This window comes from Theropithecus gelada, chromosome 2 (assembly GCF_003255815.1).
Source record: "Theropithecus gelada isolate Dixy chromosome 2, Tgel_1.0, whole genome shotgun sequence".
NCBI lineage: Eukaryota > Metazoa > Chordata > Mammalia > Primates > Cercopithecidae > Theropithecus > Theropithecus gelada.
The window spans coordinates 83,236,176-83,263,260 of record NC_037669.1 but is presented as its reverse complement, the minus strand read 5'-3'; the positions used below and the strand labels follow the sequence as shown (position 1 = coordinate 83,263,260).

Here is a 27,085-nt window from a genome sequence, read left to right as displayed (position 1 = left end):
CATCATTTAAATGCACAAAGATAAAGCTCCTTTGAGTAGCCTGCAGAGGCCATTTACTTATTAGAGCAATTAGTTTATTGGATTCAGATATTCATTTCACCATTGTTGCCTTAATGGCAAAACATCTTCTCCTGTGTGGCTCTATCTACCATTTAATTCCATTCAACTCATCTCTCCAGAGTGCCTACTGCGAGAAAGTTACTTAAATTTAGTCACACTCCCTCCATGGCCACATCTGGATCTGTCACACCCTCTATCATCTCCATATGACTCTAATGGTCAGTGGAATCTGCAAAACAGCAGTTTTCATGTTCCTACAACAGTTTCTAGAATTCTTCCAACTTCTGCAACTATTATACTATGTGGCAATAAATGGAGGAAACTCAGCCCTGTTTGCCAAGATTCAGGAAAAATGCCAGGTAAATCAGAAATGAGTCTGTCCAGAGTTGAGACCCTAAGCGTAGGGATCGGCCATGGTGGTGGTAATGGGGTAGATTCATCTTCTATACAAGTCTCTTTACTCTGACAAAACATAATATATGAGATGGTTAAGAAAAAAGAAAACATCATCCGTAGCTGCACAAGGAGAAAAGAAGCCAAATTATCCACAGGCTTGTGACCTTGATGGGAAGTCAAGGCCACTGATGACAATCAAGACAAAAATCAAATCATAATTCATAGTTGTAAACAGTCCTTTAATACAATGTTAGTGGTTCTTTGATAGAAAGCATCTAGAGACATGCTTTCCTGAAAAATGGATATCAATAATATACTTGGGGAAAAATGTAAGACAAGGCATAATCTTAGAAGTGACCTGGATTGAAGTCTTGCCTGAGTCATTACACCTCCAGGGCTTCCACTTCTTTATTTGCAAAGTGAAGGGACTGGAATACATACATGGTGGCTAAGGGCTCTGTAAATTCTGACAGTCTTTAAATTCTGAAAATCTTTAAAATCTAAAAGTAAACTTCCACAAAATTAAAAAGATTCAAACACACAAAAAAATCTTGCTGCTGCTAAGAGAAATTCCATAGACTTCACTTGTCAATAACAAAATATTCAATGAGTAAAGTAAAACCCAGAGGAACATCATCTTTTTGTTCTGTTCACCATGGCAACCTAGTAAACTGGCCCAACTCCATCAATCTGAGGGTCTAAAGATTGGAACAAACAAACACCATATGGTAAAATAGATGCTGAAGTACATTAATTAGTGCCAGTTCAAGCTCACTCCATCATGGCTGCTTGCACCACAGAAACTCTGCAGTAATTAAAAATAGCTTAAAAAACATTGTTCACACTGGTAAATAATGTTATCAGTTGAGTACCTGACAATCCATATCTAATGAGTTTCCTTTTCACAATGGTTTTAGAAGGCCTGATCCCAAACCTTTTTTCTTTTTATTTTTTAACAAATGAAGAAACAGAGGTTCAGAGAAAGGAAATGACTCATCCAAGGTACACTGTTAATTATAGGTAGAGCCAGAACCATGACTCAGTTCTTTATTCCCAGCTTGGAAGGCTTCTCATCTCATAAGAGTAGCTTTCATGGTCTCCATAGAGGAGAGCGAGCAGGGCCTAATGTTAGATGGATCCACAGAGCACAGTGGTTAAACCCCAGGGACGTGCAGATGATGAGTTGACAAGGGGAGCCCAGGGAGGGCCTGAATTCCTACTCCACCTCCCAGGCCCTGGATAATGAGGGCATCAGAGGCTAAGGTAGGCTTCCCAGTTGCATCAGTGGGGAGACAAGGTGGCCACACAAAGAAAGCGATGAAATTAAGTATTCAAGGACATGTTCTGAAACAAAGCCAAGAAAGCTTTTCCACCTTGATCATCACCAACAGTCAACTACCAAGACACTTGAGCATCTTCTACAAACTTCTGATTTAAAAAAAAAACACAATGAGGCAAATATTTAGTGGGTGCCCAGTATGTACAAGTAATGTGTTTAGTATTCTCTCTTTTATTGTTTTATTTGATCCCCTCCCAAATTTTGTCAGGTTAAGTCTTTTCATCCCTATTTTCCAGATGAGGAAACAGGTAGGGAAAGGTGTCACACAGATGGTAAGTACAGAATCTGGACTCAAACTAAGATCTGCTGATCCAAAGCCACTCACTCCACTACACTGCTGGAGTCTTCTTCTGGCCTTTGGCCCATCCGGCTGCCTGAGCTGGGCCAAGCCACTAACTGTCCCTCAAAGGGGGACAAACATCTCTTCCATCTTCTGGAACCAGCCTTTAAAAGAGCACACTCGTATTTATCTAGATTCTACCCAGATGTACTGAGTTCATAATTCATTTTATGAGAGAAAAGACATAGGCAATAAACAACTTAGCCTGGAAGTTTAAGTTGGCCACACAGTTTTCTCCAGTGAAATAAAATGTTTTTCAGTTAAAAAAAATTTTCCCCCAGGTCACAACTTCCATAGTCAGATCCTGGAAGTCCACTTCAAGCACACAGCATATTATTAACAAATAATCTTCAGAGAAGAGAGATGCTCTCGGCGCCAGTCGGGGTAGAAAGGACTATACTTACACTTATGTCGAGACTGCAAAGGCTAACAGCATCTTCATCTTGGGTGCTCTGTTTCCGTTTTCGCTGCAAAACAAATGAAAAAACAAAGTTCAAAGGTAAGTAGGGGTTATGGCTTTGATTAAGGCAAGAAAAAAGCAATCAAATAGCACATGCAATCCTTATCATTTCCACCATGTTACCCAAAACTTGTAACCAAACTATGTAAATGAACACTTCTTTTTTCTTTTTTGGAGATAGAGTCTCACTCTGTCGCATAGGCTGGAGTGCAGTGGTGTGATCTTGGCTCACTGCTACCTCTGCCTCCTGGGTTCAAGTGATTCTCCTGCCTCAGCCTCCTGAGTAGCTGGGATTACAGGCACATGCCACCACGCCTGGCTAATTTTTGTATTTTTAGTAGAGACAGGGTTTCACCATGTTGGTCAGGCTGGTCTTGAACTCCTGACCTCGTGATCCACCCGCGTTGGCCTCACAAAGTGCTAGGATTACAGGCGTGAGCCACCGCGCCCAGCCTGTAAATGAACACTTCTAAGACAGCCTAAGAAGTTATGAGAAACTATTAAGCTAGGATAACTGGTTTGTGTTACTATTTTTATGTGTGCTGTTATAGTTTGTTTCTCTTTGAGTTTCATTTTTTTCTAAATGTCTCCATATATCAAGGCGCAGAAATTTAGATACAAAGTTCAGATTATGACTAACTGGGAAGAGGAGATTAGATTGGAAAGAAAATCTAATTCACTTGAAGACATTCCATTTTTAGAGCTGCTTTGTACTTAAGTAATTTAAACTTGCTCTAAACCATATCCAGGGTCCTAATGTAATCACAGAGCCCTAATGTTGGAAAGAAACTCAGACATCTTCTCCAACTTTCCTGCTTTACAGCCATATGATTTTTAAAAAGTCATTACTGGGACTGAAGATAACTGTATTTGAAATGAATTTGTAAATTTATGACCACGGCAGTCTGCCAAGTTAGGTGTGAAAAAGTATGTTTTTCTTTCTTTTCTCTTTTTTCTTTTGAGACAGGGTCTCCTTCTGTTGCCGAGGCTGGAGTGCAGTGGTGTGAACACAGCGCACTGCAGAGGCTGGAGTGCAGTGGTGTGAACACAGCACACTGCAGTCTTGACCTCTTGGGCTCAATCAATTATCTTGCCTCAGTCTCCCAAGTAGCTGGGACCTCACGAGCACACTCCAACACCGGGCTAATTTTAGTTTTTGTAGAGAGGGGGTCTTACCATGTTGCCCAGGCTGGTCTCAAACACCTGGGTTCAAGTGATCCTCCTACCTTGGCCTCCCAAAATGCTGAGATTATAGGAGTGAACCACTGAGCCTGGCCTTTTTCCTTTCATAAGAAGAAAATAAATTTAATCTACAAGCCACAAAAAAGCTCATCAAAGATATATTCACCTCTCTTCTGCACCCCCAGCTCAACCAACCAGTCAAGTGTTTCTTCAGTCCCTAACCTGTGACTTGCTAGGTCTTCTGATGTTACTTAGAAGAAAGCTACCAGAAGACCAGAATCAACAGCATAGGGTTACAGGAGAGTTTGAAGACATCTGTAGTCTTCAATTCCAAAAGAAGTCAGCCTCCTCCTCCTCTAGTGGAACCCTGAACTTGAACAAAGGCAGAGGCTGGAAAGCAAACAGAAATACTCTTTTCTATATTACCATAATTGTTCTGTTATTTTTTTCACTTCAATTTAACAAAGGTTTGTTGAGCATCTACTATGTGCCAGGCCCTGTGTTTGCTCCCAGGAATGCAAATGTCAGCAATTCCCAAGGTTAAGGACCTCACACTCATGTAGGAGAGACAGGCCTATTATGATGAACTATAATGCAATAAGAGCCAAACATCCTAGAGAAAGTCACTTTGATTCTCTGAGTCACCTTTTCTCAACTCTAAGGTGTGAGCAGAGGTGGTGGTGATGGCATTAGCTTCTATTCTCAAAGGAAGAGGAGTAAATATAGTAATGCATTTTAGAGCTTAGTAGAGTGCCTAGTACACAGTAGGTGCTCAAAACATGGGTTGGAGGGCTCTAGGAGGACAGTGAGGGAGGTCTTTCCAGAGGATGAGGCATTTGAATAGGCCTAAAAGATGAATAAGAATTTGTCAGACAAAGGTGGGGAAGAGATAGGGGCCTCTTTTTGCTAAGCAGCTACCTAGATATTTAAAATCCCAAAGTTCAACATGGTCCTATCCAGAGCAGAGGCGTTCTAAATCTATACATTTTTCCACTGAAACAGTGGTGCAGCGTGCAGCAGAATCACCTGAGGAATGATTCAGAGATGCTGATGCCAGGAGCCATCCCCAGGAAAGCTTAATCAGTCATTTGGGAGGGTGCCCAGCAATCTGCATTAACAAGCTCACCCAGTGACTTTTAGGAAGTCAAATAGTCCACTCAGGGTCCTTAAGGGAAGCCTCGAGAAGATGCTGATCACAACTCCAGGCACAGCTGCCATTTTTGAGGATGCTTCATGTTTGTACAGGGGCCTGATCCTTATTGATTCACCATCCAGGTACAATTAAAAACAGGACTTCAGTGCCAGTGAAACCAATTCACCAGCTTATATTTATATGGTGACTTTTTGAGCCAGATATGGTATGGGATAATTTCCATCCTACAGGTTAATAAACTGAGGTCAGGAGAGAGAAGCAATTTGCTCAAAGTTACATGGTTACAGCGTAACACTCTGAATCCAGGATTCTAATTCCTAGGGCAAAGCCTTTTACATACACTATTCAAAGGGTTGGAGGCAAATAGGTTACATCTCACTTGCCATCCAGAATGCCTGATAGTGTCTGCTTCGAGCACTGTATTGAGGACTGCACAGCATAGCAAGCCAGAGAATGCTGTGATCACAATCAGCAACATGTGTTGGGCAATGAATTGGGGCATGGCAGCATGGGTATCCTGCTGCCTAGAGTAACCCCATGCCCTTCCTGAGCTCTACTTCTCCTGCCTTGGGAGGCTACCGGATTATACCTGGGATCTTAGGAGGTATCAGGAGGAGGTTAAGACTTTGGGATGTTATCTGTAGAGTAGAAATAATGCCTTCCAGGTTAGGCTGTTGTGAGGATCATAGATGTTGGGCAACAACAAGACCTGGCACATAGTAGGTGCACAGTAAGTGGCAGCTCTTGTTATGAATTGCCCAGACCATAGGCTACACTGATACACACTGCAACCTGGTATTACCAGATTATTGAGGTTTATGGTGCTACAGTTCCATTCCTTGAGCTCAATGATTTTGTCAACCTGACATGTTGACAGTAGCCTAGATGCAAACTGATGCAGGAGAGGGAATAATAAGAGAAGCTCCTCTCCTCACAGGCATCACAGGCATGCAGCCCTCTCCAGACCAATTCAACACACTACCCAGCTTTGGAGTCAAGCCTCATGAGCTCCCCCGACCCAGTTCCTGCCAGATAGTGCCACCTGCTCCAAGTGTCAAATCCAGAAGACAAATGGCCTCCAATGGTCTTTTTAATTCAGCCATAGACAGTTAATCTGGGAGAGAATGATCTCCTTAAGGAACCCACACATTTTATAAAATAAAAACTGCATGAATTATGAAAATGAATTTTCTTTTCAATTGTCTTACATAGGGAGATGACTGACCAGTGCTAGCAACAAAAAAGTAGCCTGAAGTTTAAACTCTGGGCTCAGAACAAAAATTTCACAAACCATCACTTAATCACTTGTTCATTTGCTCTGTGTTCACTGAGCACTTTGGACAGGCAAAGCCCCATTCTGGGTCCTTGGATATAGCAGTGGATGAGCCAGGCATGTTCCCTGCCCACTAATTTGGAGTAAAAATAAAACAAAGTCATTACAGATTGTGATCTCTGTTATGAATGAATCAGATAAGATGCTAAGACAGAGGCTAGCGGGGCAGACCCATTTTAGAAAGATAATTTTATTTAACTGTTTTCTGGGTTTTGGTTGACCTCTTCATGAGACATAAGCCCATGAAGGCAGGACTTGGTCAGTCATGCTCAACAGTCCCAGAGCCTGGGACAATCCCTGCTACATAGCCAGCTTCCCTTAAAAGAGCATTTCTGGATTTTGTTGATGCTCTTGGTCCTCCTCCCTTTGCTTGTCCTCTTCACCAATTGCCCAACTCCAGAGGGTCACAGGAAGAGAGAACAGAAAGGACCTGGTGAAGAAGGGCATACAGAAGGAAAAGCCACATACAGACATTTCACGTTCTACCCAGGAACTGGGATTTCCAGAATATTGGGATGTTGACCTCATGCCAGTGATCTACAGAGTAGCTCATGGAAGAAATTACCAGTTGGAAATAAGTCATGGAGACATAAACAAACGAGCATCTCAGAAAGCAGAGAGTGCAACAGGACATGGCACTCACTTTGAACTTCACTGGAGCTATTAATAATAATAATTCAGACTAATAATAATGGAAACTTTAGCCTATTGAACGCTCACTACATGTCAGGCACAGAGCTAAATCCTTACATCTATGATCTCATTCGATCCCCATAACTACCCCATGAGGTAGGTAGATAATGGTATTATCTCCATTCTACAGAGTAGGAGATGAAGGCTCAAAAAGGGGCAGGAATTTGTTCAGGGTTTCATGATTAGCAAGTAGCAGAGCCTGGATTCAAATCTGGGTCTATCCTACTTCAAACTATGTGCTTCCCCACCATGCGGTCCCGTCCCAGAGTCTGGGATGGCACATCAGACCTGCACAGAAGGTGTTGAGCATGAGGAATATGGCAAGAAAATAATCTTTATTCTACTAGCGAGACTGGCCTTCAAGATCACAGCACACATTGTCTAGACCAAATCAATTTTGTGATCCTTTCTAGTTTTAAGAGCTATCAGTGTCTGCTATCAGGTAGCAGGCACTGGTGGCAAGCACTGGTGGCAAATAGGTTATGTCTCACTTGCCATCCAGAATGTCTGGTAGTGTCTGTTTGGAGCACTGTATTGAGAAGGACTGCACAGCATAGCAAGCCAGAGAATGTTGTGATCACAATCAGCAACATGTGCTGGGGAACGAATTGGGGCACAGCAGCCAGGGCGTCCTGCTGCCTACAATAACCCCATGCCCTTCCTGAGTTCTGCTTCTCCTGCCTTGGGAGGCTACCGTATTATACCTGGGATCTTGGGAGGTATCAGGAGGAGGTTGAGACTCTGGGATGTTATCTGTAGAGTAGAAATAATGCCTTCCAGGTTAGGCTGTTGTGAGGATCATAGATGTTGGGTGACAAAACCTGGCACATAGTAGGTGTACAGTAAGTGGCAGCTCCTGTTATGAATTACCCACAGGAAGTAAAAAATGCCATTTTACTTCCTCTGCATCAAAAACCACTGATCAGTTACCTGGGGGCATTCCCAGGCAGGAAGGGCACTGTGTGTGAACTGTGCATTTGCACACTTGGTCTGACAGGTTCCCAGTCAATTTGAGGAGCCAAGGACCCACCCTGTTATTCTTGTCAAATTTACTGAAGCAAATGCACAGTCCACTTCCCTTTCAACTATGAAAACAAAGCACCTTGGGTGAGTCCAATAATTGTGCTGTAGTCTCTGCTCTCTGATTTCAGCACATAACTTTAACCCCTCAGTGCCCTGTGCTGAGCAGTAGGTCAGTGAATAATTTCTGAATGGGTGACTAAAAGAAAGAATAAACGAGGCCAGTGTTTTTGAGGTGGCACCTTTTCCTTTCATTAACCACCTGGTGGCAATAGGGCAGCCAAAATTAAATAAAAAACCTCAAAAGTGAAGGTCATTGAAGGCTGAAATTCTTCAACCTCAAATCTCCTTGGAGACAAAACCTGCCCATTCAAGCTAAGATTCTTGTTTTTCAAATAAGAGCCTTTTTTTTTTTCTTACCAGTGGGGGCATTTATTTTCCTTAAAATGCATAGACATGTTAAAAGAAATTACAGTGGTTTAGACATTGGTCCAAGTGGGACATTGGCCATTTCCACTCCTATGAAAAGGAATGTCAGATCTGTTCAAGGGTGAGGCACATCCCTGACCAATGAATCTATCTGTGTACTGCCCTAGGCAACAGCCCAGGGACTCCGTCTCTGTGCTTTAAGGGCAAGTAATCCAAGATTGATAACACCTCAGATGGAAAGGAAACAGCCAGATGAACCAAACCCTAAACGAACTTAATGGGCACCTGACCCCTTAGTCTCAATGCCACGTGCCTACATGGGGGCGGGGAGAAAGGCAGTTACAGAGAATCTGTGGGAACAATAGACTGCATGTAGTCTCTAAGTCCTTAGCCCTGCAGGTTATATATTTGCTATAGACACTTTCTAGAAGTGCTCAGGTGCTGAAAAAACCCTCCCATGCTTCTTTAAAAAGCGACCAGGGGGCCAGGCATGGTAACTCACGCCTGTAATCCCAGCACACTGGGAGGCCGAGGCAGGTGGGTCACCTGCAGTCAGGAGTTCGAGACAATAGATTCTCAGAAGAACTGGCCGTGGTCCAAGCCTGAATAGTGTATCCTTACCTGGCTTAGCTTCCACCCTCTCCAGACCTCCTTTGAGGTTTTGAGAGAATCACCAGGTACTTTCCAATACAAAACTGGAGGGAAACAGACATTGGAATTGGGCACCTACTATGAGCCAAGGACTACGCTCTCAGTTTAGTGGACGGTGCCATTTAAGCTTCTCCTCAGCCCGGTGTAAGTAAGCCTTACGGTGTTCATTTTAACAGAGAAGGACACTGAAGCTCAGGAAGGCTTCAGTAACGTGCTCAAGGTCACAAAGTAAGTAAGTGCTGGAGAGAGGATTTTCTCGAGGCCACCTTGACTGCCAAACCACTGACGTCTCTGCATGTGATGCTATTTCTCTTTGTACATTGTTTAAAACATTCTGCGTTTCCTTTAAATTAATACATGAAAATAATGTAAAATACATTTAAATATTTGTTTAATGGCTGGGTGTGGTGGCTCATGCTTGTAATCCCAGCACTTTGGGAGGCCGAGGCGGGCAGATCACCTGAGGTCAGGAGTTTGAGATCAGCCTGGCCAACATGGTGAAACCCCATTGCTACTAAAAATACACAAATTAGCCGAGTGTGGTGGCGCGCACTTGTAATCCCAGCTACCCAGGAGGCTGAGGCAGGAGAATCGCTGGAACCCGGGAGGCAGAGGCTGCAGTGAGCCGAGATTGAACCACTGCACTCCAGCCTGGGTGACAGAGCAAGACTCCTTCTCTAAATAAATAAATAAATAATTGTTTAAAACCATATGTGTTTTAAAACAATATAAAAAGACCCACAAGGCATTTACCTACATACCTCAAAGAAACTAAGAGCATAAATGAGACCGTTCAAAATCCAGCTCCACCTTTGCTACTTGGTGTGACCTTGGGCAAATTACTTCTCTATTCCTTCATTCACTCAACAAATATTTACTGAGCATTTACTATGTGCCAGGCAGGTTCTGGCACATAGTATGGGATACGTCAGTGTCTATATAAAGCAGTTCTATAAGCTTTGGTTTTCTCCATCATGGGGTTATTTCAAATATTAAAGGAAATAAAATATTTCAAACAGAGCCAGACATATGGCAAGAGATTTAAAAAATGTATTATTGCTACTGTGGTTATTATCGTAATTATTATTGCTACTACTGTCACTGCTGGCATAATTATTTTGTTGTTATTTGATGTTGAGAGTCAGGCAGGGAGGGTATTAGAGATGGGGGGATACTGCAGAATGATGGGCAGGAGACCTGGTATGCTGCCTGACTCTCTCCAACTATCCAGGTCCCAGAGGACTATCCACAAACACCCTCTGGATACCTTCAGTCACATTTGCACTGTGTCGTTCCCACTTCTTTCACAGAGACAAGGGCTACTGCAAGCCTGACTTAATTTTAAATGGCCAAGATTGAATTGATTAGTGTCAGAACAACCCTGTTATTTAATCACTGGGCTTTTCTATTTAATAACCAGGTGACCAGAGCAGCAAAAACGTACTGATTGAGAGAGTGCAGCTCCTGACTTGGCAGCAAATAGTCCCTGATTAGTCATTTGTAATTATTAAATTCAAACCAGATCTTGAACCTTTTTGATTTATTTCTTTGCTGGCAAACAGCTTTGGTGGTTTCAGAGGCTTTGATGCCTTGCCTTTCATCTGCTCTTTCTTTGGGGAAAGATTAGCAAAAGGATTTTGTGTTCTTGTACTTGCCCTTAGCTGGAACTTGACTTGCTAAATTCACGTTTTAGCAGGGAGAGGATCCACATTTTGTTTTTCTCCAGTCTGAAGCTCCAGAAGTGAATGAGAGAATTGAGAGAGGAGCCCCAACTCCATTTTTAAAAATTAAAAAAAAAAAAAATAGAGACGAGATCTCCCTATGTTTCGCAGGCTGGTCTCAAACTTCTGAGCTCAAGCAATCCTCTCACCTCCGCCTACCAAAGTGCTGGGATTATAGGTGTGAGCCACCATGCCTGGCCCCTACCCCATTTTTAATACACTGCTTTTTTTTTTTTCTTTTCCTTGTTTTTAAAACATCTTCTTTTTTCCAGCATCCAGTAACCCCAGACCTTTTTTCTAGGCTCTCTTCAGTGTGCTCACAGGGTGGAGAAATGGGAAATCATGATGTTTTCTGAGCTATTGGGAACTAAATGTTAACAAATATAATATGCAATTATGTGCTCAGATGCCACTAACTATAGGTTGAAGATGTTAGGTAGGCTCTAAAGTCAGTGTTTGTGAGTTTACATCTTAGTTAAGCCATTTATTTGTTGTGGAACCTTAAGCGCATCACTTTACCTCTCTGCACCTTAGTTTCCTCATCTATAAAATGGGAACACTAAAATACCTCCCTTCTAAGGTTGCTGTGAGAGTTAAATAGATCAATGTGGGTAAAGAGCTTAGCACAATGCCTGGCCCTCAGCAACTACTCAAGTATTAACTTTTTTTTCTTTCTTTCTTTTAAGACAGAGTCTCGCTCTGTTGCCCAGGCTGGAGTGCAGTGGCGAGATCTCGGCTCACTGCAAGCTCTGCCCCCCAGGTTCATGCCATTCTCCTGCCTCAGCCTCCCCAGTAGCTGGGACTACAGGCGCCTGCCACCACGCCTGGGTAATTTTTTTGTATTTTTAGTAGAGACGGGGTTTCACAGTGTTCGCCAGGATGGTCTTGATCTCCTGACCTCATGATCTGCCCACCTTGGCCTCCCAAAGTGCTGGGATTACAGGTGTGAGCCACTGCACCCAGCCTCAAGTATTAACTATTAATGGTAATAGTAGCAACAGCAGCAATAACAGCAAATATGTACAGGCACTGGGGGCGAAAATCATGGGGAAAATACTTAAAATGTCTAAAAGTCTACTCATTAACTTGATGTTGGCAAACTAGGAAAAGTCCCTATTATGAGTTTAGCCATGGAACACCTGGCCCTTAACTTGTTTAGAGGTACAGATGAGACAGTCTTAGCCAAGGAAAAGTCCTCTTCTCCCACGGGAAGGAAGACATGTCCAACCAAACAAGTGGGAGGAGGGAGGAGACCTAGCCAGCCTGCCAGTGCCACCACCAACCCTGATAGCTAACAAGCAGCAGGATTCACTCTGTCATTCAACAAACATTTACAAACTGCTTTTCCCTCCAAAACACTCAAGGCCAGGGGAGTAGGAGAAAAGACATAAAACTCATCTATCCAGGACAGAGGGCTGCCAAATATATTTTCCAGAAAAATTGTCCCAGAAAAAAAAAATACGGGCATTAATCTAAGGTGGGAGAAGGGGTCCATATTCACAAGGATTTTCAACAGTGGGATGTGACACAAAGCACAAAATTGCATTAACCAGAGCACTTTTTACTAGGCCTTCTAAATTACTGTAATTACTATTTTCTACTGGTTCTCAGGTATGCTGAATTGGATTCACTGCAATTCTTGGTTCGTAATATGCTATGGTGCTTCCTGGGCCCTCCTTTATATGTTTATTCACTTATTTTTTAAACACTATAACAAAACCCTACTTATTAAAATTCTTCACTGATGGAATGATTTGAAGCCATTATCAACAAAAATTATTATCCATATATATGCAGTTTAGGGAGTGTCCAAATCATTGTTTAATTTCTAGAAAATTAATCCATGTAAACAATCAGCTTAGATTGTCTAACTGCATAATTCAAATTCAAAGTGCTCATCATCCACAATAATACTGGGAACCTGAATTTACAAAGAGAATTGCCAGTTTTTCACTCACTTGGCTTGTGTTCCTGCTTTCTTCTACCTAGAAATGCTCCTAGTGCTGGTAATGTCTTATCAGCCACAACACCCCATGGGTTCATGAGCAGTTCCCCAAATGCCAACAGGCAGGCTTTTAACCCTACGGAGAGCAGGGTGCAAGGCTCCCTTTCAATCACTGGTGTCTCGAACATCTACCCCTTGGGGCAATTTGCCACACAAAGCAGAGACGAAAAATGCTAGAGAAATGGGCTGCTCTTGTCAAGCTGTCCTCTAAAGGACATTCCTTTAAATAAACAGAAGGTTCCCTTGTACAACCATTTGGTGTTGTCTACCATATGAGAACTCACAACTTCAGTTGCCAAAATTCCATTTCTTTATTGTATATTCTGGCTGCTTAAGGCAGTCCTTTCCCTTTGCTAGGATTTTTTATTTTATTTTATTTTATTTCATTTTATTTTATTTAGAGACAGGGTCTCACTCTGTCACCCAGGCTGGAGTGCAGTGACATGATCACAGCTCACTGCAGCCTTTAACTCCTGAGCTCAAGGGATCCTCCCACCTTAGCCTTCCAAGTAGCTAGGATTACAGGCATGTGCACTATGCCCAGCTAATTATTTTATTGTTTTGTAGAGATGGGGTCTGTCTTTGTTGCCCAGGCTGGTCTTGAACTCCTGGGCTCAAGTGATCCTCCTCCCTTGGCCTGCCAAAGTGCTGGGATTACAGGCATGAGCCACCATGCCCAGCCCCTTTGCTGGGATTTGTAACAACTGTCTATTAAGAATCCACTGTGCCCTGCTATTAAGAATCCACTGCCAGCAGGGCACAGTGGCTCATGCCTGTAATTTCAGCACTTTGGGAGTTTGAGATGGGCGGATCACCCGAGGTCAGGAGTTCAAGACCAGCCTGGCCAACATGGTGAAACCCCATCTCTACTAAAAATACAAAAATTAGCCAGGCATGGTGGCGTGCCCCTGTAGTCCCAGCTACTCAGGAGGCTGAGGCAGGAGAATCCCTTGAACCTGAGAGGGAGGGGTTGCAGTGAGCCGAGAATACGCCACTGCACTCCAGCCTGGGTGACAGAGCAAGATTCTGTCTCAAAAAAAAAAAAAAAAGAATCCACTACCTTGCTGGGTGCTTTACATGTATTATAACCAATCCTTACAGTACAAAGAAATTATTACATACAAAGAAACTGAGACTTAAAGAGTTTAAATGACTTGACTAAGGCTGCTCTAGGAGTATCAGAACTGGTCATTCGTATAGCAGACACAGCAGGCTGACAACCCCTGGGCAATCACCATTTCCCTGCACACCGTGTGGAAAGCACACAAATCAGCTTTCCACAGGTCAGAAATGCCGGAGAGTTAATGCCACTGGGATCAGCTTTCAATCTGTGAGGGACTGGGGCTGGTAGATAAATAACCCAGCTTCTGACAGTTTGGTGGGACAACTCTGAGGTATGATCTCAGTCTTGCACATTGGAATCATCTGGGTCCACTCAACTGTGTTCTTCCTGAGAACAGACACTGCGTCTCTTTTGTTAACCAATCTATCTACAGCATTTGCACAGTGTCTGACACATGGCAGGTGCTTAATAAAATATTGTTGAATGAATGAAACTAAATAGTGAAATTAATTTATCTGAGTATCCTACTGTTCCTGTGTTTCTATTGTCAAAATTCAGAAATATTGTGGGCCCCAGAATAAAAAATGATATTTTATACAGTATTTCTTGGCATTTTAGTTCTCCTGAAAATAAATTTTAGGCCAGGCGTTGTGGCTCAAGCTTGTAATCTCAGCACTTTGGGAGGCCAGGCTGGGAGGACTGCTTGAACCCAGGAGTTTGAGACCAGTTTGGGTGACATGGCAAGACTCTCTCTCCCTCTTTTTTAATTATAAAAAGGAAAAAAAAAAAAAGAAATTCTATGGATTTGCTATTTTATGGGCAAATGGGTTCATTTGTTCACATATAGCAGGTGTTGAACATTCTCTGTGTGCTGGGTTAAGCCTTAGAAATGTCCAGGAAAGTCCTAAAAAAGAATTCTACTCTTGGTAAAACACTGATTTCCTGGGAAATGGATTAAATGCTGGATAAACATGCTTTGATTCTGCAAAAGCCAGGTCTCCATTTCAGACTTCAGGATAAAAGTGATTGGGATGAACTTTGAAGCAAAGATTCTGGATTAGAAAATTTAGCCCAAAGTACTTTCCCCCATTCCTGCAGCCCATTTGTGGCTCACCACAACTTTTGCTTTTTACTCAGAACTTGACAGAACATGACAGTGTCACTAAAGGAGGCAAGCCCTGAATACCTGCATGTCCCTAGTGTTTAGGGGCCCCCTACCTCCCTCCCTGTAATTTGAGGTTGTGGTGAACCCCTCCTCCACTTTCAAAGACAGCTGTGGGAGGAAAATGTCCCTCTAATCACAGCTGACTTCTTTCCAGACGCTGCATCAGAAATGGGAACTGGCTTTCACGTTATTGTTCTGACGGATTCTCTACAGACCATCGCCAAGAGCATTATTCCCGAGTTAGTCATGATTACTCGGAATGACTGGTGGCCTCCCCTGTGCTGAATGAGCTCTAGCTGGGCAGAGAGAGGGGCCTTTGTCACAGGAATGGTCCATGGCGGTTTGCGAGGCTCCAGTTGCCTCCAGTGAGGAGATACAGAAAGAGGCTGTGTTGGCATATTCATATTCAGGTCCATTGTTTTTTTTTTTTTTTGAGACGGAGTCTCACTCTGTCGCCCAGGCTGGAGTGCAGTGGCGCAATCTCGGCTCACTGCAAGCTCCGCGTCCCGGGTTCATGCCATTCTCCTGCCTCAGCCTCCCGAGTAGCTGGGACTACAGGTGCCCACCACCACGCCCGGCTAATTTTTTGTACTTTTAGTAGAGATGGGGTTTCACCGTGTTAGCCAGGATGGTCTTGATCTCCTGATCTCATGATCTGCCTGCCTCTGCCTCCCAAAGTGCTGGGTTTACAGGCCATTCAGGTCCATTGTTCTGAGGGAAAGAGTATTCATTATTATGCAGTCCCTTTCCTTACAGTTCTTTCTTTCCTACTGAGAGAAAGCAGCATCTTTAAGGATAAACGGCCAGCCTCTTGGGAGAGTTTCCAGTTTTGTGTGGAAGAGACCTACTTTTGATTAAATAATTCTGCAATTATCTTCTTGGGCCTCAGGAATTGTGCCTCAGCATGAGGGCCTGTAGGCACGGGGGGTTGGCAGTTCCTGCAGAGCTGCCGGCAGCACGAATGGCCTGATACCGCTGGAGTTGTGTGGTGAGAGGATATTAGATTCCCTGAAGAGGAACAAAGGAACACAGGCCTTTTTCTTGGGGAGGGCAGAGTGTGCAGTTTATTTATTTATTTTATTTTTGGCAAGTTTATTTTAATATAGTTTCAAACTTACAGAAAAGTTTGCAAGTCCAGAATAAGATACTCCTGAAAATCCTTTACTCAGAGTCATGGCTGCCTACAGCTGACCTCATTTGCTCCCCCCCACCCCTTCCTATACATATGAATATAAAATATTTTTCTTCCTAATTATTTGAGAATGAGTTGCAGACATTATGTCCCTTTAGACCCTAAATACTTCAGTGTGTATGTCCTATGAACAAGGGCATCCTCTTACACAGGATAATTATTATCAAAAGCAGGAAACAACATTGACAAAATATATCAACTCATTCACCACTTTTTTAAAAAGGTGCCAACTATCCCAATAAAATATTTCATAGCTATTGGTTTTCCTGGTCCAGAATCCAATTCAAGGCCCTGCATTGCATTTACTGTCACATGTTCTTGAGTCTCCTTGAATCTGGAACAGTTCCCCAGGCTTTCTTTGTGTTTCTTGATTTTAATGATTTTGAAAAGGACAGGCCAGTTATGTTGTATAATTTCCCTACCTGAAGGTTTACTAGATGTTTTTTCATGATTAGATTCAGGTTATACATTTAAAACATGTCTAGAGTAGTAAGAGAATTTTTTCTCATGTGGTGTATTTGTCACAGGAATATGACAGAAGGGACGATGTAGTGTCTTCCTGAGCACATCACCTCAGAAGACATGTGGCATTGATTTGACCCAATACTGGTGACAGTGGCTTATGCTATTTAGTTGAGCTGGCATCTTCTAAATTTCTCCACTGGAAAGTTACTATTTTTCTGTTTTTAAGTAACCAGCAAATTGAAAATATGGAAGTGTCTTCTTCCTCATGAAATGTTAACACACTAGTTTTAGTGTCCACTGATGATTTTTCAACTCTACCATCTCTTCAGTGTTTATAAGTTATTCTTCTACTGGAAGGAACAGCTTTCCATTCTCCACCATTTATTTATTATTTACATCCATGTGGGCTCATGGATTCCTGTTTTATTTAGTGGGTTATGATCCGTTACTATCATTTTTCATTTTGATGCTCAGATTGTCCCAGACTTGGCTAGGGAGAGCCCTACAACCTAGTGCCTGTGTCCAGCTTGTTCACATACCCATCATTCTTAGGGCACTTCATTACTTTTTGATACAAAAAGATGTTCCAAGATCTTCCTATATTCTCCCTGCCCCAGCCCTGGAACCAGCCTTTTCTCCAAGGAACTCTGGTTCCCTTTAGTGGAGGAGTATTTAGAAGCATAGATCTGGGCACTAGGTACGTTTTTGCTACGGGAGTGCCACTGCTTCTAGGCCCTCTCAGTAGATACAGGGAAAAAACATGCATATATATATATATATATATAAAACCATGAATTCATTCTGATGTTTTCATTTCCAATCTATTTATATGTATCTTTTTTTTTTTTTTTTTTGAGACAGAGTCTCACTCTGTCACCAGGCTGGAGTGCAGTAGTGCGATCTTGGCTCACTGCAACCTCTACCTCCTGAGTTCAAGTGATTCTCCTGCCTCAGCCTCCTGAGTAGCTGGGACTACAGGCGTGTGCCACCATGCCCAGCTAATTTTTGTATTTTTAGTAGAGATGGGGTTTCACCGTGTTAGCCAGGATGGTCTCGATCTCTTGACCTCGTGATCTGCCCACCTTGGCCTCCCAAAGTGCTGGGATTACAGGCATGAGCCACCGTGGCCGGCCCTATTTTTTTATTTATTTATGCATTTTTTATTTTGGGGACAGTGTCTCAGTTCTGTCACTCATGCAGGGGGGGAAGTGGTGCCATCATAGATCACTGAAGCCTTGACCTCTGGGTCCAACTGATCCTCCCACCTTGGCCTCCCAAGTAGCTGGGACTATAGGTGCACACCACCACGCCCTGCTAAGTTTTGTATTTTTTGTAGAGACTGGGTCTCATTTTGTTGCCCAGGTTGGTTTTGAACTCCTGGGCTCAAGCAATCCTCCTGCCTCAGCCTCCCAAAGTGTTGGAATTATAGGCATGAACCACTATGCCTGGCCTGTATCTATTTTAAAAAACATTTTTAGGTATGTTTTATTTATTTATTTATGAGATAGAGTCCCACTCTGTCACCCAGATTGGAGTGCAGCAGCACAATCTCAGCTCACTGAAACCTCCACTGCCCAGGTTCAAGCAATTAGCCTGCCTCAGCCTCCTGAGTAACTGGGATTACAAGCATGTGCCACCACACTGGTTGATTTTTGTATTTTTAGTGGAGAGGGGGTTTCACCATGTTAGCCAGGCTGGTCTCGAACTCCTGACCTCAGGTGATCCACCCGCCTCAGCCTCCTAAAGTGCTGAGATTACAGGCGTGAGGCACCGCGCCCAGCCAGTCTTCTTTCTTTAATAAGCCTTCTTTCTTTCTTTTATGTTTACCTGCTGTTAGTTTGGAGTTCCCCTAAAGCAGATCCTGGGGCAAAGATGTAGCTATCAGCTGTTTTCTTCTGGGGTGATCCCTGGAAGAACTGGTGGGGAGTGGGAAAATGAGACAGGGAAAAGGAGGGAAGCCAGTAAAGAGTATGGAGACATCAGGTTACAGCTGTGGGCAGCCGGCGTTCAACCCACTGGGGACCCCTGAGACAGCGTACAAAACACACCTCATGGCCAGGTACGGTGGCTCACGCCTGTAATTCCAGCACTTTGGGAGGCTGAGGTGGGTGGATCATGAGGTCAAGAGATCAAGACCATCCTGGCTAACATGGTGAAACCCCGTCTCTACTAAAAGTACAAAAATTAGCTGGGTGTGGTGGTGTACGCCTGTAGTCCCAGCTACTCAGGAAGCTGAGGCAGGAGAATGGCTTGAACCCGGGAGGTGGAGGTTGCAGTGATCCAAGATTTTGCCACTGCACTCCAGCCTGGTGACAGAGCAAGACTCTGTCTCAAAAACAAACAACAACAACAACAAAAAACACCCTTATAATTCTCCAACAAGGGGTGAGGAGGTGGGACTTTCAATCTACCAACTCCTCCCCTCATTGATGGAGCAGGGCTCCTCAGGATGTTAGCTTCCCCGGCTAGAAACCCTGCCAGGTAGAAGGACATAGAAAGTCAAAGGTGTGGACAGGAGGCCCTGCAGATGGCATCTGAAGTGGCCTCGGCCATATGGGTGGGGCACTGGGATAATCAGTTACAGTGTTCTTTACCCAGCATCAGATCACATAACAAGAAAGTTATTACTTTGTCAATTCATTGTCCGTCCTAAATCCCTCAAAGAGAAATGCTCAAATTGAGGATACTTCACCTTGAATACTCCCCTAACGTTTACCATGCCCAATCTTTCTCTTCTATGTACAAAGAGGCTCAGACAATAGCACCTAGCTAGAATTTTTTTACATTGGTTTGTGCATATTTATTTATTTGGATACTTACCATCTATTTATGGCAAGCATACTGGTTTTCTGTTCATCATAGTAATATAAACTTTCCATTAAATATAAATATGAAAGAAAAAATACGTTGTTTTACAGAAAATTATGAAGACTTTTTCAGCATTAAGGGTTATAGTCAAAGGTGATTCACAAATGAGCTCCCTCTCTTAATTGTCACACAGAGTAACTGTCCCATGTATTTTGCTGCTGTGACAAGTACAGAAAAAGCAACTCTCTGTTACCCTGTGCCCTGAGATGACTGACAAGGGACTCCTCCTTTTCCCCATCCTTTTTGGAGAAGATGTGAACCACTCCTGGCACTGTAACCCTCTGTCTGCCCAGTCATGGATTAAAAATGAAATTCATATCTAATAGGTCTAACTTTAGCCACAGGAAAAGGGAGTGCTTGGGCGACCCAAAAGCGTTCGCCATCCTTTGTTTGAGGATGGGCACGTTATCTTTACCTAACCTTCTTCCTTCCCCTTTTTGGGAGGGGAGAGAGTGGAGGCTAGGTTTGGGGAGTGAACAGGAAGTGAAGGCTGATGGATCTGTTTCCTGGCTGGCTTTGTAGCAGAGGCCCCCACTCCCAACTCCCTTTGTTGTCACAGTCCTGGCTTGCAAATGTATGTTACATATTGTTAGGACCAAGTGATACCCACTTTTGGATGTGTTATAACAACAGGTATTTGGATCATGAATATCACCCAAGTGAGAAATCTAACCACCTTCTATATTGGAAACATCTAGATACCTTGACTGCAGATAAGAAATATTTTTGTAAAACAAAAAACAAAACAAACAAACAAACAAAACAGTTGGCGGGGTGTGGTGGGTCACACCTGTAATCCCATCACTTTGGGAGGCCAAGGCAGAAGGATCCCTTGAAACCAGCCAGAGTTTAAAACCAGCCTGGGCAACACGGCGGAACCCCACCTCTACAAAAAAAATATGTATATATAAATATATAAATTAGCCAGGCATGGTTGCCTGCACCATAGTCCCAGCTACTCCGGAGGCTGAGGCAGGAGGACTGACGGAGCCTAGGAAGTCAAGGCTGCAGTGACTGCACTCCAGCCTTGGCGACAGAGCAAGATCCTGTCTTGAAACAATGACGGTTATATCTAGATATTTTTCTACTTCCATTTATACACTTTCTCTAGCTTTATTACAATGTACATGATTTCTACAAATCTGTTTTATGCTTTTAATCAGAAGTGACCAGATCACAATCGATGTTACCTTTTTCTTACCCAATGCATAAGAAATAAAGTAGAGCAACTGGGAACTATTATTACCTGGGTTGTCACCTGCTTTTTTAAGGCCATTGGACTAGCTTTGTGACTTCAGGCATTTCACTTTCCCTCTCTGGATCTCAGTTTCATTATCTGTAAACTGAGGGAGTTGGACCAGGCGACCTCTAAAGTTTTCTCCTAACATTTTATACATTTATGACAGTATGTGGCCAAAGAGGTTTTTGGGTCGGGGAGGAAAGTGGGTAATGAGAATGGCAGAGATTAGGAAACACTTTCCAGAAATAAGCATGAGACTCTCAATTTGTCTCAAAATCACCACCAAGTATAATAACCCTATGCATAAGCAATGTTTTTGAAACATAAGGTCTGTGTTCAGGTTCCAACATAGACCAGTGCATGGCAAAAGGTGATCCACAAATGTGTATTAAATACATGGATAAATGAATAAAGGTTGGTGCCCTTGAGGGCCCACAGCTAATGTCAGAAGGACCACTGACAAATGAGAGTGAACCAAAAATGCAAGAGATTAGAAGAAAGAGAGGGCAAAATGGAAAATGAACAAGAGAGTGGCAATGCAAGAGATCAGAAGAAAGGGCAAAATGGAGAGTGAACAAGAGAGTGGCAAAGACATACATACATACATACTGTGTGTGACTCTCATTATTCAGCTGACTCTCATTATTCATAGTAGTATGTTCTATTAAGTCATCGTGAACACTGAGTTAATAAATACTAAACCGTTGCTCCGGGGAATACAGGGCTAAGTTTCTGTGAGCCTCTGGTTGTAATTTTTTTTCTTTTTTTGAGACAGGGTCTCACTCTGTTGCCTAGGCTGGAGTGCAGTGGCACAGTCACTGCTCACTGTAGCCTCAATCTCCTGGGCTCAAGTGATCCTCCCTCCTCAGCCTCCCAAGTAGCTGGGACTATAGGCATGCACCACCATGTCCCACTAATTTTTTTATTTTTATTTCTAGTAGAGATGAGGTCTTGCTATGTTGCCCAGGCATGGTTGCAATATTTTTGTCAATATATAACCTTGTTTTATGTGTATTTCTGCTTAACGACACCTTATTTAATGCATATTGTTGATTCACTGGCATTGAACTCATGGCTAACGACACCATAACTCAAGCTTGAATGAATCTTATCTAATACATATATTTTCTCCAAAGGCACATCATAGCCCTCTTGTGCTTAGAAATACTAGACAGCATTTCAGCACTGTACTTGAGAACCTTCTTACACACTGAAATCACCAACAAAAAATACAATGTGAACAACATGGCACTAAACAGACCACAAAGAGGATACTTATTTACAGTATGGGAGCTAGGCAGTGTATCACCTTGTTCATCTTCTGCTGGCAATGTGCTATGGGGACTCAAACATTTTGCTGCTCTGCATGTGTCTGTGAGTGACTGCACAAGTGCCATGAGTATTAATTCTGGGGTTAGAAATAGATTTTAGAGAGTAGGCAAACTTACAAATATGAAATCATGAGTAATGAGAATCTCGTGTGTGTGCGTGTGTGTGTGGATAGATGGATGGAGATAGATTGATTGATTTAAAAAAAAAGAAAAGAAAAGAAATGCATGAAATGAGGAAATGAGTGTTTCATTCAAAAGAGCTTTGCATTGGGAGGCCGAGGCGGGCGGATCACGAGGTCAGGAGATCGAGACCACCCTGGCTAACACAGTGAAACCCCGTCTCTACTAAAAACACAAAAAATTAGCCGGGCGTGATGGCGGGCACCTGTAGTCCCAGCTACTCGGGAGGCTGAGGCAGGAGAATGGCGTGAACCCAGGAGGCGGAGCTTGCAGTGAGCCGGGATCATGCCACTGCACTCCAGCCCAGGCAGCAGAGTGAGACTCCGTCTCAAAAAAAAAAAAAAAAAGAGAGCTTTGCAGCTCACAGTGGGATGCAGGTCCTCCACAGGGCGGAGAGAACAGGGCCACCCACAGGACTGCACCCCTCTCCCTATATCCTTTTTAGTCTGAGAGACACAAAGATACTTAAGGCAGGACTAGTTATATAATTTGCAGGACCTGACATAAAGTAAAAATGCGGGGCCCTTTGTCCAAAAAGTACTGAGTTTTGAGATGACTATAGTAGAGCACTGAACCAGGCACATGGCCCTTCTGAATGAGGACCCCGTGTGCCTGCCCAGGTTGCAGGCCGGTGAAGCTGGCCCTGGCTTCAGGCCTGTAAGAAGGCCTGACCCAGGTGAGGACATGTGAGCAGACCAGAGAAGGAGTCTTATACTCTCACACTACACTTGTGTACCCAAAGCCTTAGGTCTCAACTTAATGCCTCAGAATGGGCCTTACCCCAAACATCAACCCAGGTCAGGCATCGGAGAGAGGCCTGATTTCTCCTCCTTCACTGAGGACCCAAGTAGCCCCAAATGACAGCAAACACCACAAGAACAATAACAACTGACTGGGCAATTTCTGTCTAAAATAAAGAACAGTGTCCCAGTTTTTTCCTCCTTCCTCACCCAGGCAACCAGAATACAGAATTTGCTTTTGTGTGTCCCCTCTCTAAACATACATACACACACACACACACACACACACACACACACACACACAGAGAGAGAGAGAGAGAGAGAGAGAGAGAGAGAACGAACCCAAGTTTCCTGGTGACAAAGATTTCTGCTGAATTGCCTACAATTCAGTTATGCTCCAAGGTACAGAATGGAGGTAGGAGTGATGGTGGGAGAAGGATTAAAACAAGATGCTATTTCACACTCTGGGATTGGCAAAATTGAAAAGTCTGATAATATGAAGGTTTGGAGACATCAGGGCTCTCATACAAGGCTGGAGGGAGAGTCACAGATTGGAGAGCAACTTGACAACTTCCAGGCATGCTGAAAATGTGAACATCTTACTGCTCAGTGTTCCACTTTTAGGAAGATACTCTAGAGTATGTCTTGCCCAAGGGCACTTGCAGACATGTCCAGGATGTTTATCACAGCAAAGGACTGGAAATAACAGAAGCATCCACCAGTGGGAAAATGAAATATAGGACATGCACCAACATTCTCATCAGTCAAAACCAATCCATCAGCTAAGCTCCTTCTTTAACAGACACCACCCATACCCTACTGCTGCACTTGGATATGTAAAGTGCACATCAGCTGCAGCCCTGCTAGCTCATCTCCTGCCTGACCCTTGTTTGGATAGCTGCATTTGTTTCCCCGTAGTTTATTTCAATCCAACCAGAATGATAAACACACAGGGCCTGCCTGCTTCTAGGTCAGTGGTTCCTGATTTTTTTTTTTTTTTTAATTTCAAGATGCTTTTATACTTTCAAAAATTAGTGAGGGCCCCAGTGAGCTTTTGTTTAGGTTAGTTTGTATTGATAAATAAATTTGTATTGATAGATACGGTGTACCATATTAGAAAATAAAACTGAGATTTTTTTTGAGACAAGGTCTCACTTTCTCACCCAGGCTGGAGTGCAGTGGCATGATCATGGATCACTGCAGCCTCAACTTCCTTGGCTCAGGCAATCCTCCTGCCTCAGCCTCCCAAGTAGCTGGAACCAGGTACCTGCTACCATGCCCATATATATGTATTTTTTGAGACAGAGTCTAGCTCTGTTACCCAGGCTGGGGTGCAGTGTTGCCATCTCAGCTCACTGTAACCTCTGCTTCCCCAGCTTAAGCTATCCTCCCACCTCAGCCTCCCAAGTAGCTGGGAATACAGGCATGTGCCACCACGCCCAGCTAACTTTTGTATTTTTTTCGGTAGAGACGAATGAGGTTTTGATAGGTGGCCCAGGTTGGTCTCAAACTCCTGGGCTCAGGCAGTCCTCCCACTTTGGCCCCCAAAGTGTTGGGATTACAGGCATAAGCCACTGCACCCAGCCTTTTAAAAAATTATTTGTAGAGATGGAGTCTCGCTATGTTGACAGGATGGTCTCAAACTCCTGGGCTCAAGCGATCTTCCACCTTGGCCTCCCAAAGTGCTGAGATTACAGGCATGAGCCACCATGCCCAGCCAAAACTGAGAAATTTTAAAAATATTTATTCTTTTAAAAATAAACATATTACTTGCTAATCTAATTACCACATTTTAATAAAAATTAACTATATTTTCAGAAAAATAGTCATATTGTTTTATGTTTTGACTACTCTAATGTTTGGCTGCACAGAAGACAGCTGGATTCACATATCTGCTCCTGCAATAAAGCTGCTATGATTTGTTATTTTCGTCGACACATACAAAGAACGTCTGTTTTGTATTTATGTCGTCAGTACCCTCTAGGCCTTGGGGACTCCTAGGGCTCCTCAGATCACACTTTGAGAACCACTCTTTCAGGCCACTTCACCACTCCACCAAAGCTGTCATTCATATCAATACAAGCATGTTACTTCCCATTTCCTTCAAACCATCTCTGGCTCCTCTGGTTCAGAGTTAAATCCAAACTCTACTCACAAAACCTCTCCCATCTCGCTAGTCATATATGTCCAAACTCCATTACTATGCTCTTTTATACACCGAATACTCTGCCACTGCTGGGTACATGTAGATGATTAAACCCATTCCACTCATTCACGCCGTTGAGCCTCAGCCTTCCTCCTGCCTGAAGGACTCCTATGCATCTTTTACAATCCAGTCCAAAGGTCACTTTCTCTAGGAAGCCTTCTCTGATTCACCCTTCCCTTACAGTTTTCTCTTTTTGTTTTTTAGGTGTTCATTTTTTGAATAGGTAATATACAAATGCACAGGATTAAATTCCAAAAGGGTATAGGCACCATATGATGATGTCTACCTCTCTCACATCCCAGACATTGCATTCTTCCACACCTGCTCTAGACATAAATAAGCAAATCATCTATTTTATCCAATGCTAACACACTATAAGTAGTGCTCTATGCTTGCTTAACATTGTATTTGGGAAAGCTTTCCACGCTATCAAATAATCAATTTTTTTCAGTAGTTGCAAATTACAGTTTTAAGGCCGGGCGCGGTGGCTCAAGCCTGTAATCCCAGCACTTTGGGAGTCCGAGATGGGCGGATCACGAGGTCAGGAGATCGAGACCATCCTGGCTAACATGGTGAAACCCTGTCTCTACTAAAAAATCCAAAAAAAAAAAAAAAACCTAGCCGGGCGAGGTGGCGGGCGCCTGTAGTCCCAGCTACTCGGGAGGCTGAGGCAGGAGAATAGCGTAAACCTGGGAGGCGGAGCTTGCAGTGAGCCGAGATCCGGCCACTGCACTCCAGCCTGGGCGACAGAGCGAGACTCCATCTCAAAATAAAATAAAATAAAATAAAATACAAATTACAGTTTTAAAATGTGCAATAACGTATTTATTTAAGTCCCTATTGACTGAGTATGTATGTAGTTTCCAATCTTCTGCTGCAGCAAAAATCCTTCTACATAAACCAGCCTACATGCATAAGAGACTCTGTAGCATTAATATCCAGAAACAGAACGGTTGGGGTCAAGGGAATGTGTATTTGTAAGTTTGCTAAACATTGCCAACTGGCTTCCATAAAGCCTGCTCTAATTTATACTCCTACTGGCCATGTATAAAAGGTTCTGTTCCCCTCCTCGAACAACATTATCCAACTTTCTAATTTCTGCCAGTGTGGTAGGTGAGAAATGATACCCTGGTCAAGTTTAAATTGATATTTTTCTAATAAGATCAAATCTCTAGAGTTGTGCTGTCCAATGCGGGAGCCACTAGGTACATGTGACTGTTTAAATTCACTTTTTTTTTTTTTGGAGACAGAGTCTCGCTCTGTCGCCAGGCTGGAGTGAAGTGGTACGATCTTGCTCACTGCAACCTCAACCTTGTGGGTTCAAGCATTTCTCCTGCCTCAGCCTCCTGAGTAGCTGGGATTACAGGCACACACCACCACAGTTATTTTTTGTATTTTTAGTAGAGATGGGGTTTCACCATGTTGGTCAGGCTGGTCTCGAACTCCTGACCTCAGGTGATCCACCTGTCTCAGCCTCCCAAAGTGCTCAGATTACAGGCGTGAGCCACGGCACCTGGCTAACATTCTACTTCTACTGGACAACACTGCTCCAGAAAGCACAGTGCTATGGAGGTCCGGATTTTAGCATCTTTCTTTTTACATAGAAATAAATGTAGTTATTTGCTTATACACTTTTGGTGGGAATGTAAACTAGTTCAACCACTATGGAAATCAGTGTGGCGATTCCTGAAAGACCTAAAAACAGAAATACCATTCGATCCAACAATCCCATTACTGGGTATACACCCAAAGGAATATAAATTATTCTATCATAATGACACATGCACATGTATGTTCGTTGTAGCACTATTCACAATAGCAAAGACATGGAATCAACCTAGATGCCCATCAAC

At 43.2% G+C, this 27,085-nt stretch overlaps 1 protein-coding gene across 2 annotated transcripts in view; it reads right to left on the bottom strand.

The window, feature by feature from the left end:
* ARHGEF3 (Rho guanine nucleotide exchange factor 3) overlaps positions 1-27,085 on the bottom strand; it is a 339,692-nt gene that overhangs the window by 156,032 nt on the left and 156,575 nt on the right. For both annotated transcript variants that reach the window (XM_025375789.1, XM_025375790.1), the window contains one exon: positions 2,540-2,602. In XM_025375789.1, the coding sequence (XP_025231574.1) occupies positions 2,540-2,602 (63 nt within the window). The remainder of the gene's footprint in view (positions 1-2,539; positions 2,603-27,085) is intronic.